The sequence below is a fragment of the Myiozetetes cayanensis genome, unplaced genomic scaffold, assembly GCF_022539395.1.
Source record: "Myiozetetes cayanensis isolate MyiCay16 unplaced genomic scaffold, myiCay2020 scf4, whole genome shotgun sequence".
NCBI classification, from domain to species: Eukaryota; Metazoa; Chordata; class Aves; order Passeriformes; family Tyrannidae; genus Myiozetetes; species Myiozetetes cayanensis.
The window spans coordinates 34,823,918-34,844,490 of NW_026087631.1; the positions used below are offsets into that span (position 1 = coordinate 34,823,918).

The 20,573-nt window shown below is 36.2% G+C and overlaps 1 protein-coding gene across 4 annotated transcripts in view; it reads left to right on the plus strand.

Moving 5' to 3' along the window:
• SSBP2 (single stranded DNA binding protein 2) overlaps positions 1-20,573 on the plus strand; it is a 132,064-nt gene that overhangs the window by 91,146 nt on the left and 20,345 nt on the right. For 2 of the 4 annotated variants that reach the window (XM_050328738.1, XM_050328740.1), the window contains 6 exons: positions 10,074-10,133; positions 11,538-11,604; positions 11,758-11,828; positions 13,832-13,923; positions 18,029-18,077; positions 19,153-19,188. In XM_050328738.1, the coding sequence (XP_050184695.1) occupies positions 10,074-10,133; positions 11,538-11,604; positions 11,758-11,828; positions 13,832-13,923; positions 18,029-18,077; positions 19,153-19,188 (375 nt within the window). The remainder of the gene's footprint in view (positions 1-10,073; positions 10,134-11,537; positions 11,605-11,757; positions 11,829-13,831; positions 13,924-18,028; positions 18,078-19,152; positions 19,189-20,573) is intronic. The other 2 variants (XM_050328739.1, XM_050328741.1) reach the window with 1 other exon arrangement.

Here is a 20,573-nt window from a genome sequence, read left to right on the forward strand (position 1 = left end):
TTTTTAATAAAATAAATATTTTTCTTTTTTTTTTTAAGAAAATAAATATATTTTAATTTTATAAAATAACATAGTGTGTTAGTGTAGCAGATGGAGGTAGCTAAATAAGGGAGAATTATGGTTTCTCAGACAGTGTGTGGTAAAACTCTGCTCTTTGTAAAGCGAGGTTTTCTTGCATATTTAGACCACCAGCACTGAAGTTAATTAGCAACCTCAGGCATTTCTTGCCTGGTCCACAGAGGTGTAGTTTCTGAAGCCATCAGCTGAATTTTTCTTGTGTCTGTGTGTACCTGTACTTTTATACTTCAGTTCAGGTGATGGATGATGGCCACTACAGTGCTGACAGTCCGAAACAATGATACAGTGAAGGGAAGGTGGTGGAATTGAACACTGCTGTTTTCAACTAAATGACTTCTTCAGTTGAAGAAGTTAAAGGCTTTTTTAGTTCAAAAAAAAAAAAAAAAAAAAAGAGAATTGTTTACAATATCAGTGACATTTGAGAAGTCAAGAAAACAAGTTTATGTGGTGGAGGTAGGATGTGCCTCAGTTTCCTCCTCCTTTGTATGTGCTTTAATGTCACAAGTGTGTATTTTTTGCCCTCATCTTCTTTTAGTCTGTACAGTAGTGAGACTCTGGAAATAAACAGGTGTGATACAATAACTGAGACTGTTCTTGGTTCATTAGCAGCAAAACTTGAATGTGTGGGACTACAGGAGCAGTGAAGGCATTAGTTCTAGGAGAGCCCAAACAGTTACTTGGGCAACATAAATCGTAAAACTATATTACACTGCATAAGGTTAAGATGACATTACGTGTTTATGAAATGCTCATCTAACTCTGATCTGAGTCTGGAAATCATTTTAGCAGTTTTCCCTTGGACCACTTCCTGTCTATGGAGCTCAGGTGTGAGGAAGGCACTTTGCTACTGTGTTAGTAAAATAAAGTCATTTGGGAAATTTTCTGTGTAATTTTTTAGACATTTTTTAGTCTGTGTTATTTGTAAGTTTCTTCTTATGTCTAGCCACAGAGATCAACATGACCTGGTCTGCGTTCCTCTCTTTGTAGCCTGATCCTGACATGGGGCAACTGAAAAACTGAATAAAATTGTAATAAATAATTACCTTTGGATCTGGGTGTTAGTAGATGCATAAATTGTCGCCAACCAGAGCTTTACACGAGGCTCTAAAAACTCATTTGCAGTGAGTTAAAATCTTTCACCTGTGATCAGAGAGGATTTGGTCATAGAGTTCAAAGACTCTCATACTTTCACATCCAGTCCTGCAGGTGCAAACTGGTGCTCTTCAGGTCCTGACCTGTTTACATCCATCCCTTCATTGATATTTCAAAGTTGGCTAAAACACTTGAGAAAAGTTACATTTGGGTTTTTTCAGAATATAACTACATATTTAATTGTATATATTGAGAGATATATATAGCTACAGTATATATAGTTATATTATAAATAAAATAAATAATTATTTCTTTGATCTTTGTGGGCAATATTCGTCTTAGTAAGGAAATAAACAGAGGCCAGAGATAAGTTTCAGGGTGTGCTTTCACTGAAGTATTTTGAATTTTTAAAAAGAATGGAAAGTATTGATTTCTCAGGATTTTATTTGCCTTTTAGTTAATTTTCCAGTTTTAGCACGCCTAAATGCTAACTTGAAAACAGAGTAGCCTTTTAAGTGTGGAAGGGACCTTAAAGACTGTAGGGGGAAGCAGGTTGTTTTATAAATTGACAGTCCACTTGTTTAGTTTGGTAATTTTGTTGAAAGTGAAGTTTACCACTGTCTATACCTTTTCACATACTTTTTGTTTTAAACTCACTAATTTTTCAGCAAATCTGTTAAAATTTGTTCTAAATGAGTTTACCCACTAAACATTATTTCCATGGTGCCTGTGTTTTCTAAAGGGATTTTCAAGTGGTTTGCCTCATTCACCAATTTAAGATCATCAGATAAACTTGGAATGTCATGGGAAAGAAGTGTCGACACCACGTTTGAAATACAAATGTTACATATTCCTCTTATATAAAGGGGAAAAAACCACCCAAAACAGACCAAACCAAGCCCTCTAAATTACTGTGAGCCTGTCTTGCCATCTAGTGGCAGCTGTTCATCCTCGTTTTAGCTCAATCCATGTTATTCTAAAGTATTATTTTTCACCTTGTTTGTCATAGTAGAACTGACATAATGCTTCAGGAGAGCATCATTACATGAGGCACATAAGCAGAAAGGACTCTTCCATTTATCTTTCTACCTAGCATTACTATTTATATAAATACATAAATATATAAATATATATAGAAAAAAAGAAATATATGTAAAGTTAAACATTTAGATAGTGGTAATAAGCAAAGTCAGTGAATTAAAAAATCAGTAACATATATCTCTTACATTTTGAAACAGAAATAGTGAACTACTTACCTATGTAAAGGAGAGAGGTTTCTAAGCTGCAGTGTAAGGCTGTAAAACACCTCTGTGATGTTCTGTTTTACCTCACACTTAACACTGACAATATTTACAGTGAAGTCATGGCATGATGCACTTTTAAACAATAAAGCTGCTGTTACAGACTCAGTAAATGCAGCATTTGATGAAAACAGTTGCAGTAGGGAAGATGAGAAGGGAGGAGTCCTCCAGCACCCCTTTAAAATCATTTTGGAGTGAATTGTCCACAGAAGGGATCGTTGTCTGTGCAAGGGGTGAGGATTCCTGTTTCCAAATGTTTAAAAACATTTTGTTTATTTTTAACCCCCTGTGATCTGTTCCAACTCTTGTCTTCCCTTTAACACTCAAGAAGTTTCCTGGTTTTCCAGGAGTTTCTCCGTATTTTGTCTTCAAAATACGGAAAAACTCAACTTCAAAATACAGTTTCAAACAGAAACACGTCACTGTCCTCAGATCCTGGTCCATCATTCACCTCTTGAGTGCTGACCTTCATGTTTTCCCAATTTTTGCAGCATCGCCTATGCCTTTTTTCTTTTAAAGCTAAAATCCTTGAAACGAACTGGGACACAACTGCAGAATTAGCTGGATTTGGCACATATCCACTCCCAGCCTCAGTTCCAGTGGAGCAAATGGGGCAGTTGCAGGTGAAGGAGTGAACAGTTTTAAGAATTATGAGCAGAGCAGGGACAGTAAAGTCCCAGAAACTTTGAAAAGCATCCTGGATATTGTGAAAATACTGTTACAAAAGAATGAAACATCACCAAACCTACAAACACAGCTTGTGGGCAAAGATAGCAGCTTTGGTAGGCCTTCAGAAGCTGTGAATAGAATTTAAAGATTTTTTTTTTTCACCCTGGGTTTATGTAATTATAGATGGTAAGAAGAATTTTATTTTATTTTTGGCATCTCCATTGTTTGTAACTGCATCCAGCTCAGTGTATCAGACTGGGAATACCCAAGTACATAATAATATTGGTATGCCTGATTTTTGCAGAATTTGGATCTGTGCATTTTTGTCCTCACTAGTATCATGCTGCATTTTAAAGTATCCAATTTTTAATATTATGACTTCTTAGACTATGTGAGAGGGTATTATCATTTGGCAAGATTTTTTTGTCTTTTTTATGTGTGTGTGATGGTTTTTCTCTAAAATACAAGGAGTAAAGTCATCTTTAAAGAGATAAAGATACCCAACATCTGCTGGCTTCGATAATTCTTTCCTGCAGTTGTGGTAATGGTTTTACTGCTCGTAACTGTTGGAACAAATTAAAACTGCTCAGCTTGAGCAGCTAAATCAGCTGTGAGCCCCCACCTCCCCTTCCAGCAGTAGAGGGCACAAGTCATCTTCCCAGGAGGTCTGTTCTCAGCTTTGTAATTTCAGCCTGAAAATTGAAATTCTCTGTAAGATAAATCTTAGAAATCTAAGGCTAGTGACCATACATGAGAATTAGTCTTGTATTTGCTGCTGAAGTGGTGCTGGAGAGAGCAGGGGAAGGGTTGTTGTTTGTGAGTGATGCTCCTCTCTGCTGAGGTTGGTTCAGTTCCTGTCATAATCTCACTTTTTGCAGGAGCCACAAGTGCTTGGGTTGGAAGCCAAAAGGGATGACAGTGCTTTGGAATGTTTTATTTATTAAATGCAAAAGCAGGAGTAACAAACCTCAACTTGTCATTGTCAAAGCTGCTCCAAAAGATCAATCGTGTATCACAATCAGGTTCACTAAATTTAAGGAAGTGCTTTCTCAAGCTCAAGTGGTCTGTCTGTGTGTTGTCTAAATTTTGAAAATGCAGGGTTTTTTTATTTTTAAATTTGATACATCTTGGGATGTTCTGGCTTGACAGGTTTGAAATACTGTATTTTCTGTAGTATTTGCATTTATTAAAAATTAAAATAAAAATATTAACTTGGTTTAAGGTGCATGTAGATAATAATAACCCTTCTAAAACTTGCATTTCTTTCAAAAATTCCTTTAAGTCTCGTGCAGAACTTGGCCACTTCATCTCTCAGTTACTAAATCTTGAGCATGAGATAATGATGTTTCCCATAAAGTGAGACAGGTGTAATCACCGTGCAATTCCTAAAGATTATCAATTCCTAAAGATCATGTAAGAGCACACCTGGCTTTAGGTTTGTTTCTTTTAAATAAGGTTTTGTTTCTTCATTTTTCTATACCTAACAAGGTATATATTGCAATATTCTTCCATGTGGTGGAAGAATATTGCAATATATAAACTCCTGCATTTCTTGACAAGGGATAAATCATGGAATTTGTTTGAAATGCTGGCATTGCTGTAACTTGGAATTTGAGATGTGGAAGTTCAAATGTCTCTTGAAGGCTTTTCAGTTCAGGAAAAAAATACTAATTTTGCTCTATACTCTGAATTAAATTAGACCTCTTACCTCTTCTTGTTGCTGTTCATAGGTTGTCATTCTGACTTGGAAAACTATAAATATGGGAATGAATTTTCTAAGGGATCTTTTTCAGAAGGACAGAGAAGAACTTGCTCATAGTAGTAGGTTTGGTCATCAGGAAAGGCCAACATAGACAGAAATCCTGTGTGAGTGCTGAGAAAACACAATTTTGTGGAAAATAGCAGAGTTAAAACCAGCTAGTTTGGTTTGCACTGGTAGATTGCAAGATGAGTAGTATATAACCCAAATTTCTCTGCTGAAATGCTTCAGTAAAATACAAACCAAAGCCCTCTAAAACTGTGGTTGCCACTGGGGGAGCAGAGCAGGCCAAGAAGGGTACTGTAATTAGCAGTGTAATTAACAGTAAAATGCAGTCGAATAGGAAAACAACTTCTGGTTCAGATTGGTGATGGCCTGTCCCAGCCTCACAGAGGGTAAGTTACATGTTTGCACTGATCTGATCTCAGAATGTGTAGTTTTGGGAGCTAATTGAGTTTAGTCTTGGTTAGAATTAAAAATGTGTTAATGACAAGTGTCTTTAACACTGTGGTGACTGTTCTGCTGATGGAGATTGCACAAAAAAAACAAACAACCACAAAACAAAACAAAAAACCCACGGTGAAAAGTTCTCCACTGGTCCTTTTCAGGAGTTCAAACTCCATTCCTCTGAGAGGGGTTTAAATTTCCATTTCAGATGGAAGTAGTAGTTGTAAAACACCTCGAAAGCATTTTCTAAAATATAGGAGTCTTAAGGAGTTACATCATTCATAGATAGATAGATAGATAGATAGATAGATAGATAGATAACCTAATAAGAAAATTAAATAAAAATATCCAGCAGTCTTATTTTTTATCATTTGGATGGAAAAGAGGAGGAGGAGGAGAAGTAAAGGAAGAGGAGAAGTAATAATAATAATAATAATAATAATAATAATACTGTAATACCAAACCTTTTAACCAGGAGTAGAACTTGAAAACAAAAAAGGTGAAGGTTAGTTGTATTTTCACAGACAGAATGTGTAACTTGGTAAATTCATTTTTTAACGGGGGAGAGGATAACGAAGATTTTTGGCTTGTTTCACTTGTTAAAATGTAGAACTTTAACTGAAAAAAGGAAGAGATTGGGTCGTTTTCAGAATTCCCATATGGGATATAAACCCTGTCTCTGGCAGCTTGAACCCTATTCCAGTATCTGCTCTTCAAGTAGCTGCGCAATTAATTTAAAATTATTTGTTGTAGTGTGTACAAATGAAGCCTGTGTTCCATTTTCAGCTTCTAGTGATAAGTAGTGTTTACTGTTTGTGCTGGTAGTGGTGACTGAATTACACAAACCAATTAATACCATTTCATACCAAGTGCTAAAGCTCTGTCTCACTGTGTGTTTTTTAATTTGTGGTGTGTTGTTCTCCTGAGAGATGTTTTTCATTTTAAAAGCATCATCTATCTCTCAGGGTGTGTGTTGAAACATGTAATCTGAGGAGATAGATCTCAATTTGATAATTGAGCTTAAAAAAAAAAAAGTATTATGGTCAACGTCAATAGGAATTTAAATATTCAAGATTATTTATTTGGCCATGGATTATTGTACGTGTTGCAAGTTTACATGAATGAAAATATGATTGATAAAGGTAAGGATATGAGAGCAAAAGAAAAGATAAGAATGTCAATGCAAAAAACACCCATGTCTGGAAGTAATTCCAGCTTCTGGAAGGGAAGTAAATTCAAAATCAGAATAGATTTATTGAAATCTGCTATGCTTAGTAGAACACCATTTTTTAAATCCTTTGTTCCACCACTGTTAGGTAAAGATGAAAACTAAACCACACCATATTTTGTAGCTGCCTGAACAACTAAGAGAGAGTAAGAATTGGCAGAGAAACATCCCAACTTCTGTGCCTTTATGACATCAGCTTCCTGCTGGATATTTTTTTGTGAAATTACATTTTCTGCCACCCACACATGGGCAGTGAGACCACTGTGCTGCAACATTGATTCTTCAAAGACCCATACTCAGAAACTTGTTTTCTGTTCATCCCCTTGTGTTGTGAACTAAGACAAATAGAATTTTACAAGACTTTCACATTGTATATGCACACACAACTCATAAAATTGCATTAAATACACAGATTATGAGATACCCTTTACTGTGCCTGTACACAGTTGGATTGTTCTTTAGCAGAAAGATAACAAAAAAGTTCTGTAACTTCTGACACATCATTCATGTTCTTGAATTTGTCCTCTTTTAAAGTATCTTTAAGAATTCAACATTACAGGATTCCGTAGATAAGAGCAAGGTGATTACTAAAGTCAGCATTTCACATCTTGATTTTAGCTTGTGTAGTCTCTCTCATTTTAGTATTTTTTTTTTTTTTGTATTCTAATTATTTTCTCCTTATAGGTTTTTGGGTTTTTCTTTTTTCACTTTAGGTTGATAAATACAAATGTTCTGTGGTGATTACACAAAAGGTTTTTCCTTTCTGGCTTCATTTTCACCCAGTTAAGTAGAAGCTCCTGCTCTCTTTGGTCTTAATTGCCTGATGGCAGACTAGAAGATACTTTTTGTGGTGCCAAATTACTGAATTTCATACCTGCAGGCAAGAATAATGATATACTGGTGTCAGTAGGTGTGTTGGTGGCATCTCCATCTCATCCATGACTTAGATGTGGCATATCATAGATATTTTGGTTTATTCATATTGTTTGTGTTTTTTCCGTTGTTTGGTATTTGGTTTGGGGTTTTTTCCTATTTTTCAGTTTGGTTTGGGTTACTTTTGTTCTGCTTTGGGGTTTTGTTTGTGGTTTTTTTTTGTTTGGTTGGTTTTTGTTGTTGTTGGTTTTGGTTGGGTTTTTTTGTTGTGGTGGTGGTGGTGGTGGTTGTTGGTTGGTTGGTTGGTTGGTTGGTTTTAGTTTAGAGGTTTTTGGGGGAATGGCCGGTCATTTGTGTTTGGGTCACAGGTGTATTGTGTTTGGGTCCAAGTTTTCAGTGTGCAATGAATTAATTTTTATCTTCAGAAACAAGTGCTTAGAGACCACTTCAAAGTCTGTGGCCACTGATTTTGGTTTAGTACCAGGATTTTGGACCCACTGAGTTTTGGAGTGTTTGTGCTGCAAGAGGAGGGCAAGACAGAGTTAGTGAGAGAGGGATTCCTGTCATAAGAAATGTAAAGCCTCCCTAGACCATGGTAGTGTCACCAACTCCTAACAAAGAGCTAGCAGAAGCTAATTCAGAGACTAAATGTCAAGTGCTCTTATTAATGACAAAGGAGGGAGTGAAAAAACATGTGTCACAAACTTTCTCCTGCTTCATGGCTTCTAGAATCCTGGTGCTTAATAATGTGTTTGTGGAGACTTCAAAAAATGTTCCCACTGTAGGGAAAAGCTTTAATATTTAATATTTTCTTTAAAATGTTGGACAGAATTTCTTTGTTGTCTCGAGACATCTTGGTAGAACCTTTTTGTGGACAACCATGACATTAGTGGTGGAGAGGAAGAAGTTCAGTACAAATGACAAAAATGAGAATATTTAAGTTTTTAGCAGTAAAATTTTTGGGGTAAGCCAAACCATAGGAACTATTTGAAATCTCTTAGTTATTGAGGGTGGTTCCACCTGGGTTCTCTTGTTGAAGATCAGAAGCCCTTCCACAAGCATGTTTAAGAGGAATACACAGATAAATGAATATTTACAGTATATAAACCTTCATGTAAGCTTGGAAGGATCAGATTTTTTGCAAATCACATAGTATTACGTAATATTAGTAGTGTGGTTCTACTCTAAGACACAGTTGAGTTTAGAGGCACTTCTGATTTCCCCTTTATGAGCTGTAAAGAAAGGTGAGTTTTGTTTGCTGGATGAAGCAATCCAAACCCAAGGTCCTCACTGGAGTGGCTGCGCTTGGTTGACCTTTGTAGAAATTGTTGAAATTCTGATTTCCTCACACTTTTACTGTTTTACAAGGGCCTGGCCACATGCACAGTCCTTTTCTCTTTCTTTCTTTCTTATCAGAGATTCTCCCCATCAGATGGTGCACAAAGAAGTCTCCCTCTTCTACAGCACATCAAGTGCCTTTTCTTTAATCTTTTCACAATTATTATTGAACTTTCTTCTCCAGTTTGTAAACACTCTGTACTTTTAATTGCTTTCTCCTACTTACTTTGTGTGTGTGTTTATGTAGGTTATACTATTTTAGCTTTCATCTGATTCCAGGATGTGAAAGGTTTCATTAATTTATTTATGCAAGATCATAGGAAAAATTCCAGCAGTAATTATTGATGATGTGATGGCATTTTCTCTGCTTAGCTGTTGCTGGACTTTATAAGTCTTTTTGTCCCCGTGCTCAGTCAAATCAGTTTTAGCTCCTTATTTTCTCCTGGAGTTACAGGTACCCTGCCTGCCAAAGCCATCCTCTTCATCATCTGTTCAGTCAGATGTTTGTACCTTTCTCCTGTAGTTTTCACACTTAGCACTAATCTTTGTAGATTTCTGGATTATTGTCGCACTTTGGGATGGAATAAGCAGAGACGTTAGATGTGTTTGCTGGCAGTACCGTTTGTTTATCATGGGGGACTGATGGGGACTGACATTGATCATGGGCCGTAGGGGAGTTCAGGAGTAGCCAAGAGGCTTTAGAACCTGGTGGGATGGTACAGCAGATTTGCATATAAATTTGGGTTTGAGAGACGAGTGTGAACATGGAGGGATAGGAGGAGTGCAGCACTGAATTTATAGGGTTGATGAAACCACCAGATTCTAAGTATTTGCAACAAAAACTTGGAGTGTGTGTCCTTACAGGTTAAATTTTGTGGTTTACACTATTATGAAAAAATGAATGAAAAATATTAGTGAATTATTATACTGTTCTTTACCTCTGGATTCTCCCAAGAATACTTTTCTATTCCAGGGTTCCCATCTTCCCCCCTTCTCCAGTATAGGTGTCTGATTATATGATCTGAATGATTTGTTATTCTTCCTTGTAATGCATTAAGTTACTTATATTCTGCATTCACAGCTGCTTAATGAAGTTCTAAGCAACATACCTTGATAGATGTATTGGCTAAGAATTTTTAAATTTATTTAATTCTGCTAAACACTGTGGGACAATATCCTGAATACTCTATTTAGACTGGATACTCCAGCTGTGAGTGTAACAATGACCCAGCGTGGTATTTACAAGCTAAGTGGAATTATTTAGCAGTATTTCTTTTTTTTTCCACAGCCTTTCATGTCCCCTCGGTACCCTGGAGGTCCAAGGCCACCTTTAAGAATACCCAATCAGGTAAGAATTCATCACTCCAGAGTGAGTGTTTGCTGTTTTACTTAATTCTGTGTAAAATGCATCAATCCCTCTACATACAAATTATATTTACTTCACAGTAAATATGGAGATTTTTGGTGAAAAACAGATACCATGAAGTACTCTGTGGCTCTTACAGACACTCTGAGGACTTTATAAAAGCATTGAATTCCCAGTTTACTCTCTCCCCTACGAAAGGATGCGTCTGCCAGCAAGACAGGGATGAGTAATGAGCTGCTGTTCGTCAGCAGGGACCATCAGTGGCCCATCTGTGACATGATGGTTCTGGAAGTGTAGAGAGCATTTGCATTTTTAAGTTCTCCATAGTGCAGATAGAGGAGCAGGAAGTCATCAACAGATGAGAAGTTAAAGACAAGGAGACAGAAAAATGCCAGTGGAGCTCTGAGAGGAAAACTGGGTCATTTACAATATTGTGAAAGGTTGATAGGATATATGAAATGGGTGTTTTTCTTCCAGGGCTACCTTTCTTTTTGTCACACTATACCCCAATGTCATTTGTGGCTATTTTTTATATCCGTGTGATACAGTGTCAACAAATTTGTCTCTATTTTTGGCATAATATCACCAGAAAGGATGAAATTTAAATAGTGTCTTAGCAAAGGTATTTGAGTCCCTTATCCAAGTATTTGGGTTCCACATTCTCTGTGTTCCTGAGCACTGCAAATCCTGGCAGCTGGGAGCTGGACATGCTCAGTAGAAGCACTACCAACCTGCAGGTTTAGTTTCAGGAGTGTTGTTTTGTCTGCACACTGTGATATTTTCAGTTCACAGCTGGAATGTAATCACATAATCTCAGTGAATAACAGGTCTGGCTTCATTCTCATTATGCCATGTTCATGAATTGCTTTTAGCAGCACTACCATGACTTGGGTTACAGTGTGGATGGGCAGTGTGTGAAAGCAATGAACTATTGTAATGCAGCTTTAAGGCTCAAATGAGGTGGTAGTTTGGTCCTGGTTTAGTGGGAAGTGCCCCTGCCCATGGCAGGCAGTTGGAACAAGATTATCTTTAAGGTAACTTCCAACCCTAACCACTCTGTGGTTTCCTCATTCTGTGATTTACATTTGTACTTGAAAATGTGGTGGTGTTTTGGAATGCTAAATAGCACCCAGTGGATCAGCCATGAAGATCCCTTAATAAAAACTTTTTTCTACTTGGCCAAACTTCAGTTAAGATCCTGTGAAAATGAGCCTTAACCCTAGTTCATCAAACCCAAAGGGCAGATTAACAAGTGGGGACATTAAAGCACATTACTCTTGGCTCAGAAGAAACAGACAGGAATTAAAAAATAAAATATATGTGTTATGTCTTTAAGATAAATTTCTAAGCATTAAATGGTTTCCCCTGTGGTTCCCCTTCCTTCAGGCCCTGGGAGGTGTCCCTGGAAGTCAACCACTCCTGCCCAGCGGGATGGACCCCACACGGCAGCAGGGTGAGTTCAGCCACTCCAAATTATTACCCTCACAAACTTGCATATTTCTCCCTGTATTTCAAACCCTACTCTACCTCTTAAAGCTTTTTTTTTTTTTTGCTAGAAGTTGCTTGTGTATTGTGTAATTTTTAATGTGATGTGATTTTATTGCAGGGCATCCAAACATGGGAGGGCCGATGCAGAGGATGACTCCTCCGAGGGGAATGGTGCCATTAGGACCACAGGTACCCTCTACAAATGGGTTATTCTTACTTGACAGACCTATGCTTATATTCCTCTCACTTTCCGTAACTTGAAGGTGCTCAGGATTTGTTTTCATAATCCCCTTCTAAAATAAACTTTCAGTTTTACAAAAAATATTTAGCTCTGAGTTGCAACTCTGCAAAATCCAAAATGAAAAATCTGTCATTTTTGTTAAGATTTGGAATTAAAAGGGGAATCCCTTCACTTGCTTATTTCAGAAAAGTGTGTTCTCATCAAAGATGACATTGGTAAGGGAGACCAAGGGTGTTTCCTCATCGTCCTCATGGATAATTATGCTGATCAGGATGAATAATACTTCTAACTTAGGAAAACTCTTTGTACCAAAAATACCCCTGGAAATTCTGTGAAGTTTTTCTTTCAAACACTACTGATCTAAACTTTTGGTGCGTGCTGGAGAGGTTTTAATGTAAAATGAGATTCTCCTGTTGCCATTTCTCACCCTTGTCCATCTCGAGCAGATCTTTGGCTCTGTTTCAGCAGTGGACCAAGGCAGGAAACAAATGATTCTGGTGCACACCTGAAACACAAACCCAAAATACTGTTCTGCATTTTGTCAGCACTCTCAGTGAGGGAAAGTGTAGGTGGTGGTGTTTCATGTTGGTGCTGCCAGTGTTTTGTTTCACAGTGTGCTTGTTGTGCCTACACTTGGCGTTTTCACTTCCCCGTTTCAGATAATCTCTTGTGGCTTCTTGTTTGAATAACAGCTACATTTTTAATGATTTAATAGCTTTGCCTTTCCAGTTCTGTCCATAACTGTCTCTACAATTTTGGGTTTTCTTGGTACAAACCAGTTGTGCAGTTCTGCACATCTGCTGTGTGACCAACAAAACATTATTAAATACATTTATCAATTTTTTCTGTAGCACTGAAATACATTTACCATTTTTGGAGATAGAAGGGCAAGCTTTACTGTCCTGCCATATGAGATGGAGCTGATCCTTTATGCAGCACCATTAGTCACACAGCAGGCAAATCTCATGCCAGTTTTTTTATGAGGATAATTTTTCCATTTTTGCTGTTGCTTAAAATCCAGTGGTTTTGTAAGTTTCTCCTTTCTTGTGCCAAAATCCCTCTTACAAGGTAACGTACACCAAGCTTAAGTTCACAAATCATTCTATAAATGGGAGTGCTCTTATTTTAGGGCAAAGGAGTATATTTGTTTAGCAGTAGCTGTAATTATAGTTAAAAGTTAGAGTGTGAGGTGGGACAGACTATTCTCTTGTATCCCACTGAATAAAACCAGGCATAGTTCACATTTTTGTGTAAGTAGTAGAGTTCAACTTCTGTCACGATATCAGGGCAGAAACTCAGGCTTTATGGGCATCAGGTAATTAATTTATTAGCATTGCTGTGATATTAAGTATCATATGAAATACTCTTGATATTGATTATTGTAAACCTGGCTTAGTGGAAGGTGTCCCTGCCCAGGTGGTTGCAACTGGGTGGTCTTTAAGGTCCCTTCCAACACAAACCATTATGGGATTCTATGATTTATTAGAATGGAATAATTGGAAGAGAGATGTAATGATTATGCTGTATGTTATTAAAGTTATATCACATGGTATAATTTTATACAAGCATAACAAAACCTAATTTAAGAGACTACAAATTGACTTCCATAATATAGAAACCTCAGAACCTTAGACCAGATTTTTGGTTTTCAACTCCCTTTGTTTAAAAGTCGAATTAATTATAAAACTTTCTTTGCTGGCCATCAGGTTGTCCTCAGCATGTGTAAATAATTCCTTCTGGAACAACTTTAACCATTCTTAGCCTATTTCTGTCATTTGTAAACCTTCCTCCATGGGGTTAACAATATCGGGTTTTCAAGTCAACAATCAGGGAACTCCTGAAAGCATGAAAGGCACTGGCGTGTGCAGGCAGGAGTTCCATGGGGACATCATTAACCTGCTGTCCTTTCTTTCCCCCTCCTCTTTGGTTTTGTTTTTTTGTTTTGTGGTAGTCTGACCCTTGGTTGTCGTTGCAGAACTATGGAGGTGCCATGAGACCCCCACTCAACGCTTTAGGTGGCCCGGGGATGCCTGGGATGAACATGTAAGCACAATAATAACTCCGTTACACTATCTAGAAAATATAATTATTTTGCTGTAGAAGTATCATTTGGGATAAATCAGGCAAGGAGAACATGCTTTGATAACTAACAAATGAAATTTTATGAAATGAGCCCATAGTCTCTCACAGGAAGCTTTGCTGTCCCAATAAGTCTGTACAAATACTCAGTTTCTTTCACAGACCAAACTTCAAATATTGGGAATATTTTGTCAGTATAATCACTGAAGAATGCTACAACTAAAGTTCTTCTCTGCAGAATAAATCATTACTTAATTTTAGCAAAATACCCATTGTCTGGAACTATTAAAAAAAAAAAAGATACATTTGAAAGAAGAAGTGGTGATGATTTTTTCTCAATTGCTGTTTTAATTTCCATAATTACATTAATTTCCCCTCTAAACAGAAGAGCTTTATAGATATGAGTGTACCTTTTCAGTTTTTCTGTGTAGTTCTGGGGGTGGATCATCATCTGGTAAAATTAGGAAAACACAGTGATATACTTTTTATTGTTATATTATAGACATGCATTTTTGCTCTTGTTTTTATAGAAAACATAAATAAATTATAATTTTCATTTCAAGTAGAGCTACCATCTTGAAAAAGTAAAAGAGGTGTTGAGATTGATAATAACATCGTAAAAGAATAAACCTAATCCACCATATTCATAATTTATTCTGGTTTCCAGACATACCTTGAGTTTTTGAAGTAAAATCTAAAGTTGTGTGTTACTCTAATCATAGACATTACATATCAGACTCACTAATTCTAGGAGCCTTCCCAAGGGTAGGCATTTATGCTTTTAAATTAAATTGACGTAAAACAAATATTTAGATATTTGAAATTCAGTGTGAGTGTAGTATAAGCACTATAGAGGATTTCCTCAGCAGAAGTCTGAATTATAAGGATAGAAAATTAACTTCCCAAAATAAAATGTGGTAGAAGTAAAACTGAGGATAGATATTTTGAAGGTATTTGTCCACATAAATCAGTGTTTATGTAGGAAAAATAAGAGGTTTCTGGATGACAAAAAGAATTCCTGGCCTACCAAAAGAGAGAAGATGAACAGAAATGCTAATGTTGCAGCATTTAATAAGCATGTTCCATCAAACAACAAAATTGCTGTGATCCGGTTTTCTTTAAATTTTATTTTCAGGACATGAGGGTTTTTCAGAGTTCAGTTAACACTGAAATTTCAGTGAAGACTTGTTGTCTGGTCAGTTCCAACATTCAGGATCAGAGTTCATCAGGGATGGCCCATGGGCAGTGGCAGTGGATGGACTCAGCTGTGCTAAATGTGTTCTCTGTTTTATCCCTTGCAATTTGTCTAATGCTCAGTTCAGGAAACAACAGTGTGAATCATTTAGGGAAATTAAAATTCCAGGAAACAGGATAACTGCACTTAAGGGCTGTTGACTTTTTGTAACCTACAGGCATCTTTACATACCTGTGTATTTTCTTTACATGACAATTTTTCACTCTTCCATTCATGTTTTTGGACCAAAAATGTGTGCCTGCAGAAGCAGCTGCCATTTAATAATCCGTCTTTTTCTCCTTGAAAGGCTCAAAAGGAAACTGCTTTGGTTAAGAGCAGACCATCTGCCAAATATAATTGTGCAGTTTTCTAGGTGAAAACATCTCCTTTGTGGTCAGAAATGGCAGCCTGGGGGCTCATAGGCAGAATTTCAGTCCATGTACTCCAGGAGTGCAGCACTGCTAAGTAATTCTCTCCCAGTCATCAGTAATACTGTCAGATTTCTGTTTGAAACAGCTGATACATAACCCATGTTCTTCTGCAGAATAACTTTATTTTAGCTCTAGGTTTTTAAGCTAAGATTTGGTGTAGCCATTTTTGGAAAACGTCCTGTCTTTATGGGAGAAGAAAGCACCATTTTTTGGAACAAAGAGGCAGATTTCAGGGAGCAGTGTTAAATTTCACTGGTGCTTTTTAACACCCTTTGTGACCTGTAGTGCTGTCTCAAGCACTAAGAATATCTCAGTCATGCCTCAAAACCAAAAAAAGTATGATTTTATCTTTTGACTTCAATTCACAAACTTGTGCCTGGATGTTTAATTGTTTAATTTCCTGATGGAATATATTTGCCCCTTGGGAAACTAAAATTTCAGATTTTTATTTTTCTAAGCACCAGGATTGACATGACAGGACAACTAAGCTGAAATTGGTCCTAGTGGTAAATACTTCATTAATAATAATATATAAATATATTATTATTATTATTATAATATTATTATTATTAATGACTCTGTTGATGCTTGCAAAATAAACATTTATTGAAAGGCAAAAAAACTACAAGTTGGGTTTTTTCAGGTGTGTTTTATAAGCATTTGGCTCCAGAAAATCCATATGGCTTTACAGCAGAATCTACTGCAGTGATTTTTGTGTCTATTCTGAGAGCTGGCCAATAAATTTGAAAATTCTAACAGCTTTTTAGATTAAAGGTGAGTTTCCTGATCTCAGGGTAAATTCCTAAATTTATCTGAGTTACTTAATTGGCACAGAAACAAGTGCAGGGTTTTGGGGTGAAAACAGACTTTTAAGTGTTGTTACAGATATTCCTGATTTCTTTCTTGGAGAGGACGCAATAAACTAAATAATTATAGGAAGAAGAACAATGAGTGGGACTTAAAGAACACTAATATTTCACCGTTTCATGTTAGCATTGGAGAAATTTCTGAATGTTTGACATGCCAAGTATTTCCTCCCAATGAATAAAGCAGAAAAGACCCTCACCAACATTCCTGATTTCCAACATTCCAATAATAACACCAGTGGAAATAAATCAGTTTTCAGTTGATTTTTTTTTTCTTTTGAGCTAATTCCTTTACAGTTTCATCCACAGTGTAATATATAAAATTATAAAAAATGTAAGATTAAGTATTAAATCCTTCAGGCAACATAGGCACTTAATAGTTTTTAGTTTCAGAAGACTTAAAAAAAGGATAGGAAGCTCTATGAAGTCATTAATCAGACATGATTTTTTTTCTCTCTGTTTAAATCTCTCCCCCGTGCCTGGTGAGCTGTGGTGGTTAATGTTGCTTTTCTGCTGCTAATGAGACCAAAATACCATTTTAAATGTGGAAATTTTGTCATCTGCTCTGTTGTCAGGGCCTTCAAGAAGTGATTCTGTCTTGTTTATAAATAACAAGGAGCTCTTAATGCTCCCAGAAATAATTATCGTTACTGAGACACTGTAACTGTAAATATGGAGATTTTACCTCTTGTATGGCTTTGGTTCCCTCAGGATTATTGAGAGGTGAAGCCTCACCCCCAAACTATTTTTCTGAGCTCAGCTGAGAGTGAGAAACTTAAAAGAACAGCAAGAATTGTAGAAAAATGCGCTCAATCTGAAGAGTTTTCTGGTTTTAATAAATGAAATTTATTATTGTTGTTATGATTATTACCATTATTACTGGGTAATTTTTTTGATGTTTTTATCATCATCAACATCATCATCATCTAGGGGTTATAGCAACATATTTTTCATGGCCTGTTCTTTTATAAATTAGATGTTCTCAAAACATGTCTCATATAGCATAATTTTATATTTTATTTTTATTTTTATTTATTTACATTTAATTTATATATTTATTTTTTAGTTTTACTTATTTCTGTTTCCATTTTATAATATATTATCATATATAATATATAATAATGTAATTTTCTCTTTTACGTAGCATATTAATAGCATAATTTCTACTGGTGAAACGTTACTGTATTGCAGTGTTCTAGATCCATAATGAATTGCCTGCATCCTCAGTTCTTTAGAGAGGCTTAATTATGTGAGCAAGATTACTTGTTTTATGACTGAAAGTGTATTTATTTTATGACTTAATATTAATTGCACAGTAAAAAAAATTAATGAACTCAACAACTAATTAAATGGCAGTGCAACACTGAGAGTTCTGCTCTAGCATTGTAACTTGGTGTAGTTATGGTTTATAAACTCACTGTACTTTGAAAAGAACAGACTTCTTCCTTCCCTGGAGACAGATCATTTAGATTTTGTTCCCCAGAGGTGGTCAGAGGACAAGCATGGTTCTGTGTCTCATCATTCATCTTCTGTTACAGGGGTCCTGGGGGTGGCAGACCTTGGCCAAACCCAACCAATGCTAATTCTGTAAGTAAATATTAAACATGTATTTGACATCTTCTTGTATTTAGAGAAATATCCTCGTGTCAGGTCCACCACTTCCATAGCGTAAAGGTTATCCTGGGATTCCCACATGAGCAGCAGCACCCGGTGTTTCTTCAGAAAACACAAAATTTTCATTGTCATTCAGGGATCACACATCATTAGTTTAAAATGTCCATTTTTGGCATTTGCATTTGGATGAGGTGAGTCTGGCTTGTCCTGTTAAACAGTTCTTCCTGTTTTCTCAGTTTTGTTATTTTAATTCTATTAATGACAATTGGGGAAGGGGAGAGCTGAAACTCTTTTCTTTTTCAGGTATGTATGTGATTAAAATGGATATTTTTCAACTGATAGTTGAAATACGTTCGTTCTCTGAAATTAATTGAGTAGTCCAGTAATAGGTGTATTTGTAACAATCAGTGGATTGACAAGTTGTCTATCAAGAAATGTGTATTTGTCAGTACAATTGCTCCTCCTGCATAAGCACTGCCTGGAGCTGCTTTGGAAAGAATAATTGCAAAGGTTGTCATAAAGAAGAAAATCAGATTATTCACAGGATTTCTCCAGATATCCTCTTTAACAAACACCACACTTGAATTTGAAGTGAAAACTGTCCTTGGGGGAAAAAAAAAAAAAAAAAAAAAGATAATGCAAAGAAACAGAGGTGTCTTCTGGGGTGAAAGATATGATAGTTTTCTTTCCTTTTATGGTCAAGATTTTAATCAAAATTATGTATCTATAAGAACGGGCAAATTCATTTCATGCTTGGATGACTCTGAAGTCCTGTGGACTGAAATGCAAGTGTGTGCTGCTGAAGCTTATAAACCTTATAAAGTGTATTGCCTTAATAATATTAAAGCTTTTGATATTTTAATATTTTTATAATTAATATTTTAATAGTGCTGAATAGTGTTTATTTTGATGATGGAGTAATTTCCCCCATAATTTTAACTGTGTGCTTTAATTACCCCAATTAAAAAAATAAGCATTAACCTGCAGCTACGGGGTCTCCCATGTTACTGCAGAGGAAATCACTGTCTTATCTCTGTTGATATTACAGATACCTTATTCTTCAGCCTCTCCTGGGAACTACGTAGTAAGTACATTTGTGTGTGTTTGTTTGTTTGACGTCACATTTTATTTGGGCAAAAAACCCCAGTCCAGATGTTGAGAGGAGCCTCTGTTCATTGGTTGGGAGCAGCACATCTGATCTGTACCGAGGTGTTTTTTCAACCATTCCTGGTACAGATGGAGGTGTTCCTTAGTAGGGCCATTATCAATCTGGTCAGAATTGCCCTGAGTGCCTTTTGATTCCACCAGACCTTTTTGTAACTAATACAAATGTATGGTCTTCAGTAAAAATGGGCAAAAAACCGCCTCAGCTTTCCAAGTAACACAGCGTTTTGTCTGAGCTTCTGAACTTCTCCAGGAAAAGAATATTTATGTATAGCGCTGATATTTGTCTCTGTCTCCAGAGACTGATTTTGTTTATTGTTTCAGGCTCTTCATTGTTGTAGTTACTGTTGTGCTTGGATTATTTGTGTGTCTGATGAACTTTCTAAGGAAGATTGTTTGTATTGTTTTTATCACGTGTATAGAACCGGTGTCACAGGGTAATGGGGCAGAATTACATATTTAAAAGCAATTTATCTTGTCCTTTATTTATGCAGTTAGCTGTGGGAAAGATTATGATTCCCACAAGTGTCCATAACTATGGTCCTCCTTTTGCCAACATGTTTAGGGGAAACAGCCCAAACCTGCTGATCTCCAAAGCAGTTCTTTTAACTCAGAACTTCACAAATTTCTTTCTTTGTGGAAGAGGTTTGTGGATTCGCTCTCAACATTAGTGACCAGTTATTATTCGAGATTTTAAAGGTATTTAGGGAATATTTGGCTTCATGGAAAGCAAGTGTTTGGGGATGAGGGAAGGCCAGAGAACTCCTAAGAGAAGGCTTTTTGTCAAAGGATTTGTGATCTGGAAGTACACACTTCAAGAACTTCATAAAAATAATCATTTTACAATATATTAATATATAAGAATTTCTAGAAATATATGAATTTATATAACATATATAAATGCACAAATATAGAAAATATATCAATATAAATATATTCTCAGGGTGAAAATAGTTGATACCGGAAGGGTTTATAAGAGAAGAAAATCAACAAACAATGAAAGTACATGCAAATTTACAATTAGAGGCAAAAGTTAATGAAGACAAGTAACTTTTCTGATAAATGGTCAGTGGTTTCCACATGTCTTTATGTGATGTTGAAAAATACATAGAGAGAGAGACATTAAAAAAATCAGTGAACTTTATTGCACAGGTATATGGATAAAAAGCATGTGGGTAGCATTTCATGCCTAGATATGGATAAAATATGGATATATTTGTATGGATAAAAGCTTATGGATGAAAAGTATAGGGATAGATACCCTGAAAGCAGACAGGAACAACCAACCCCTTATATTTGCTGCCA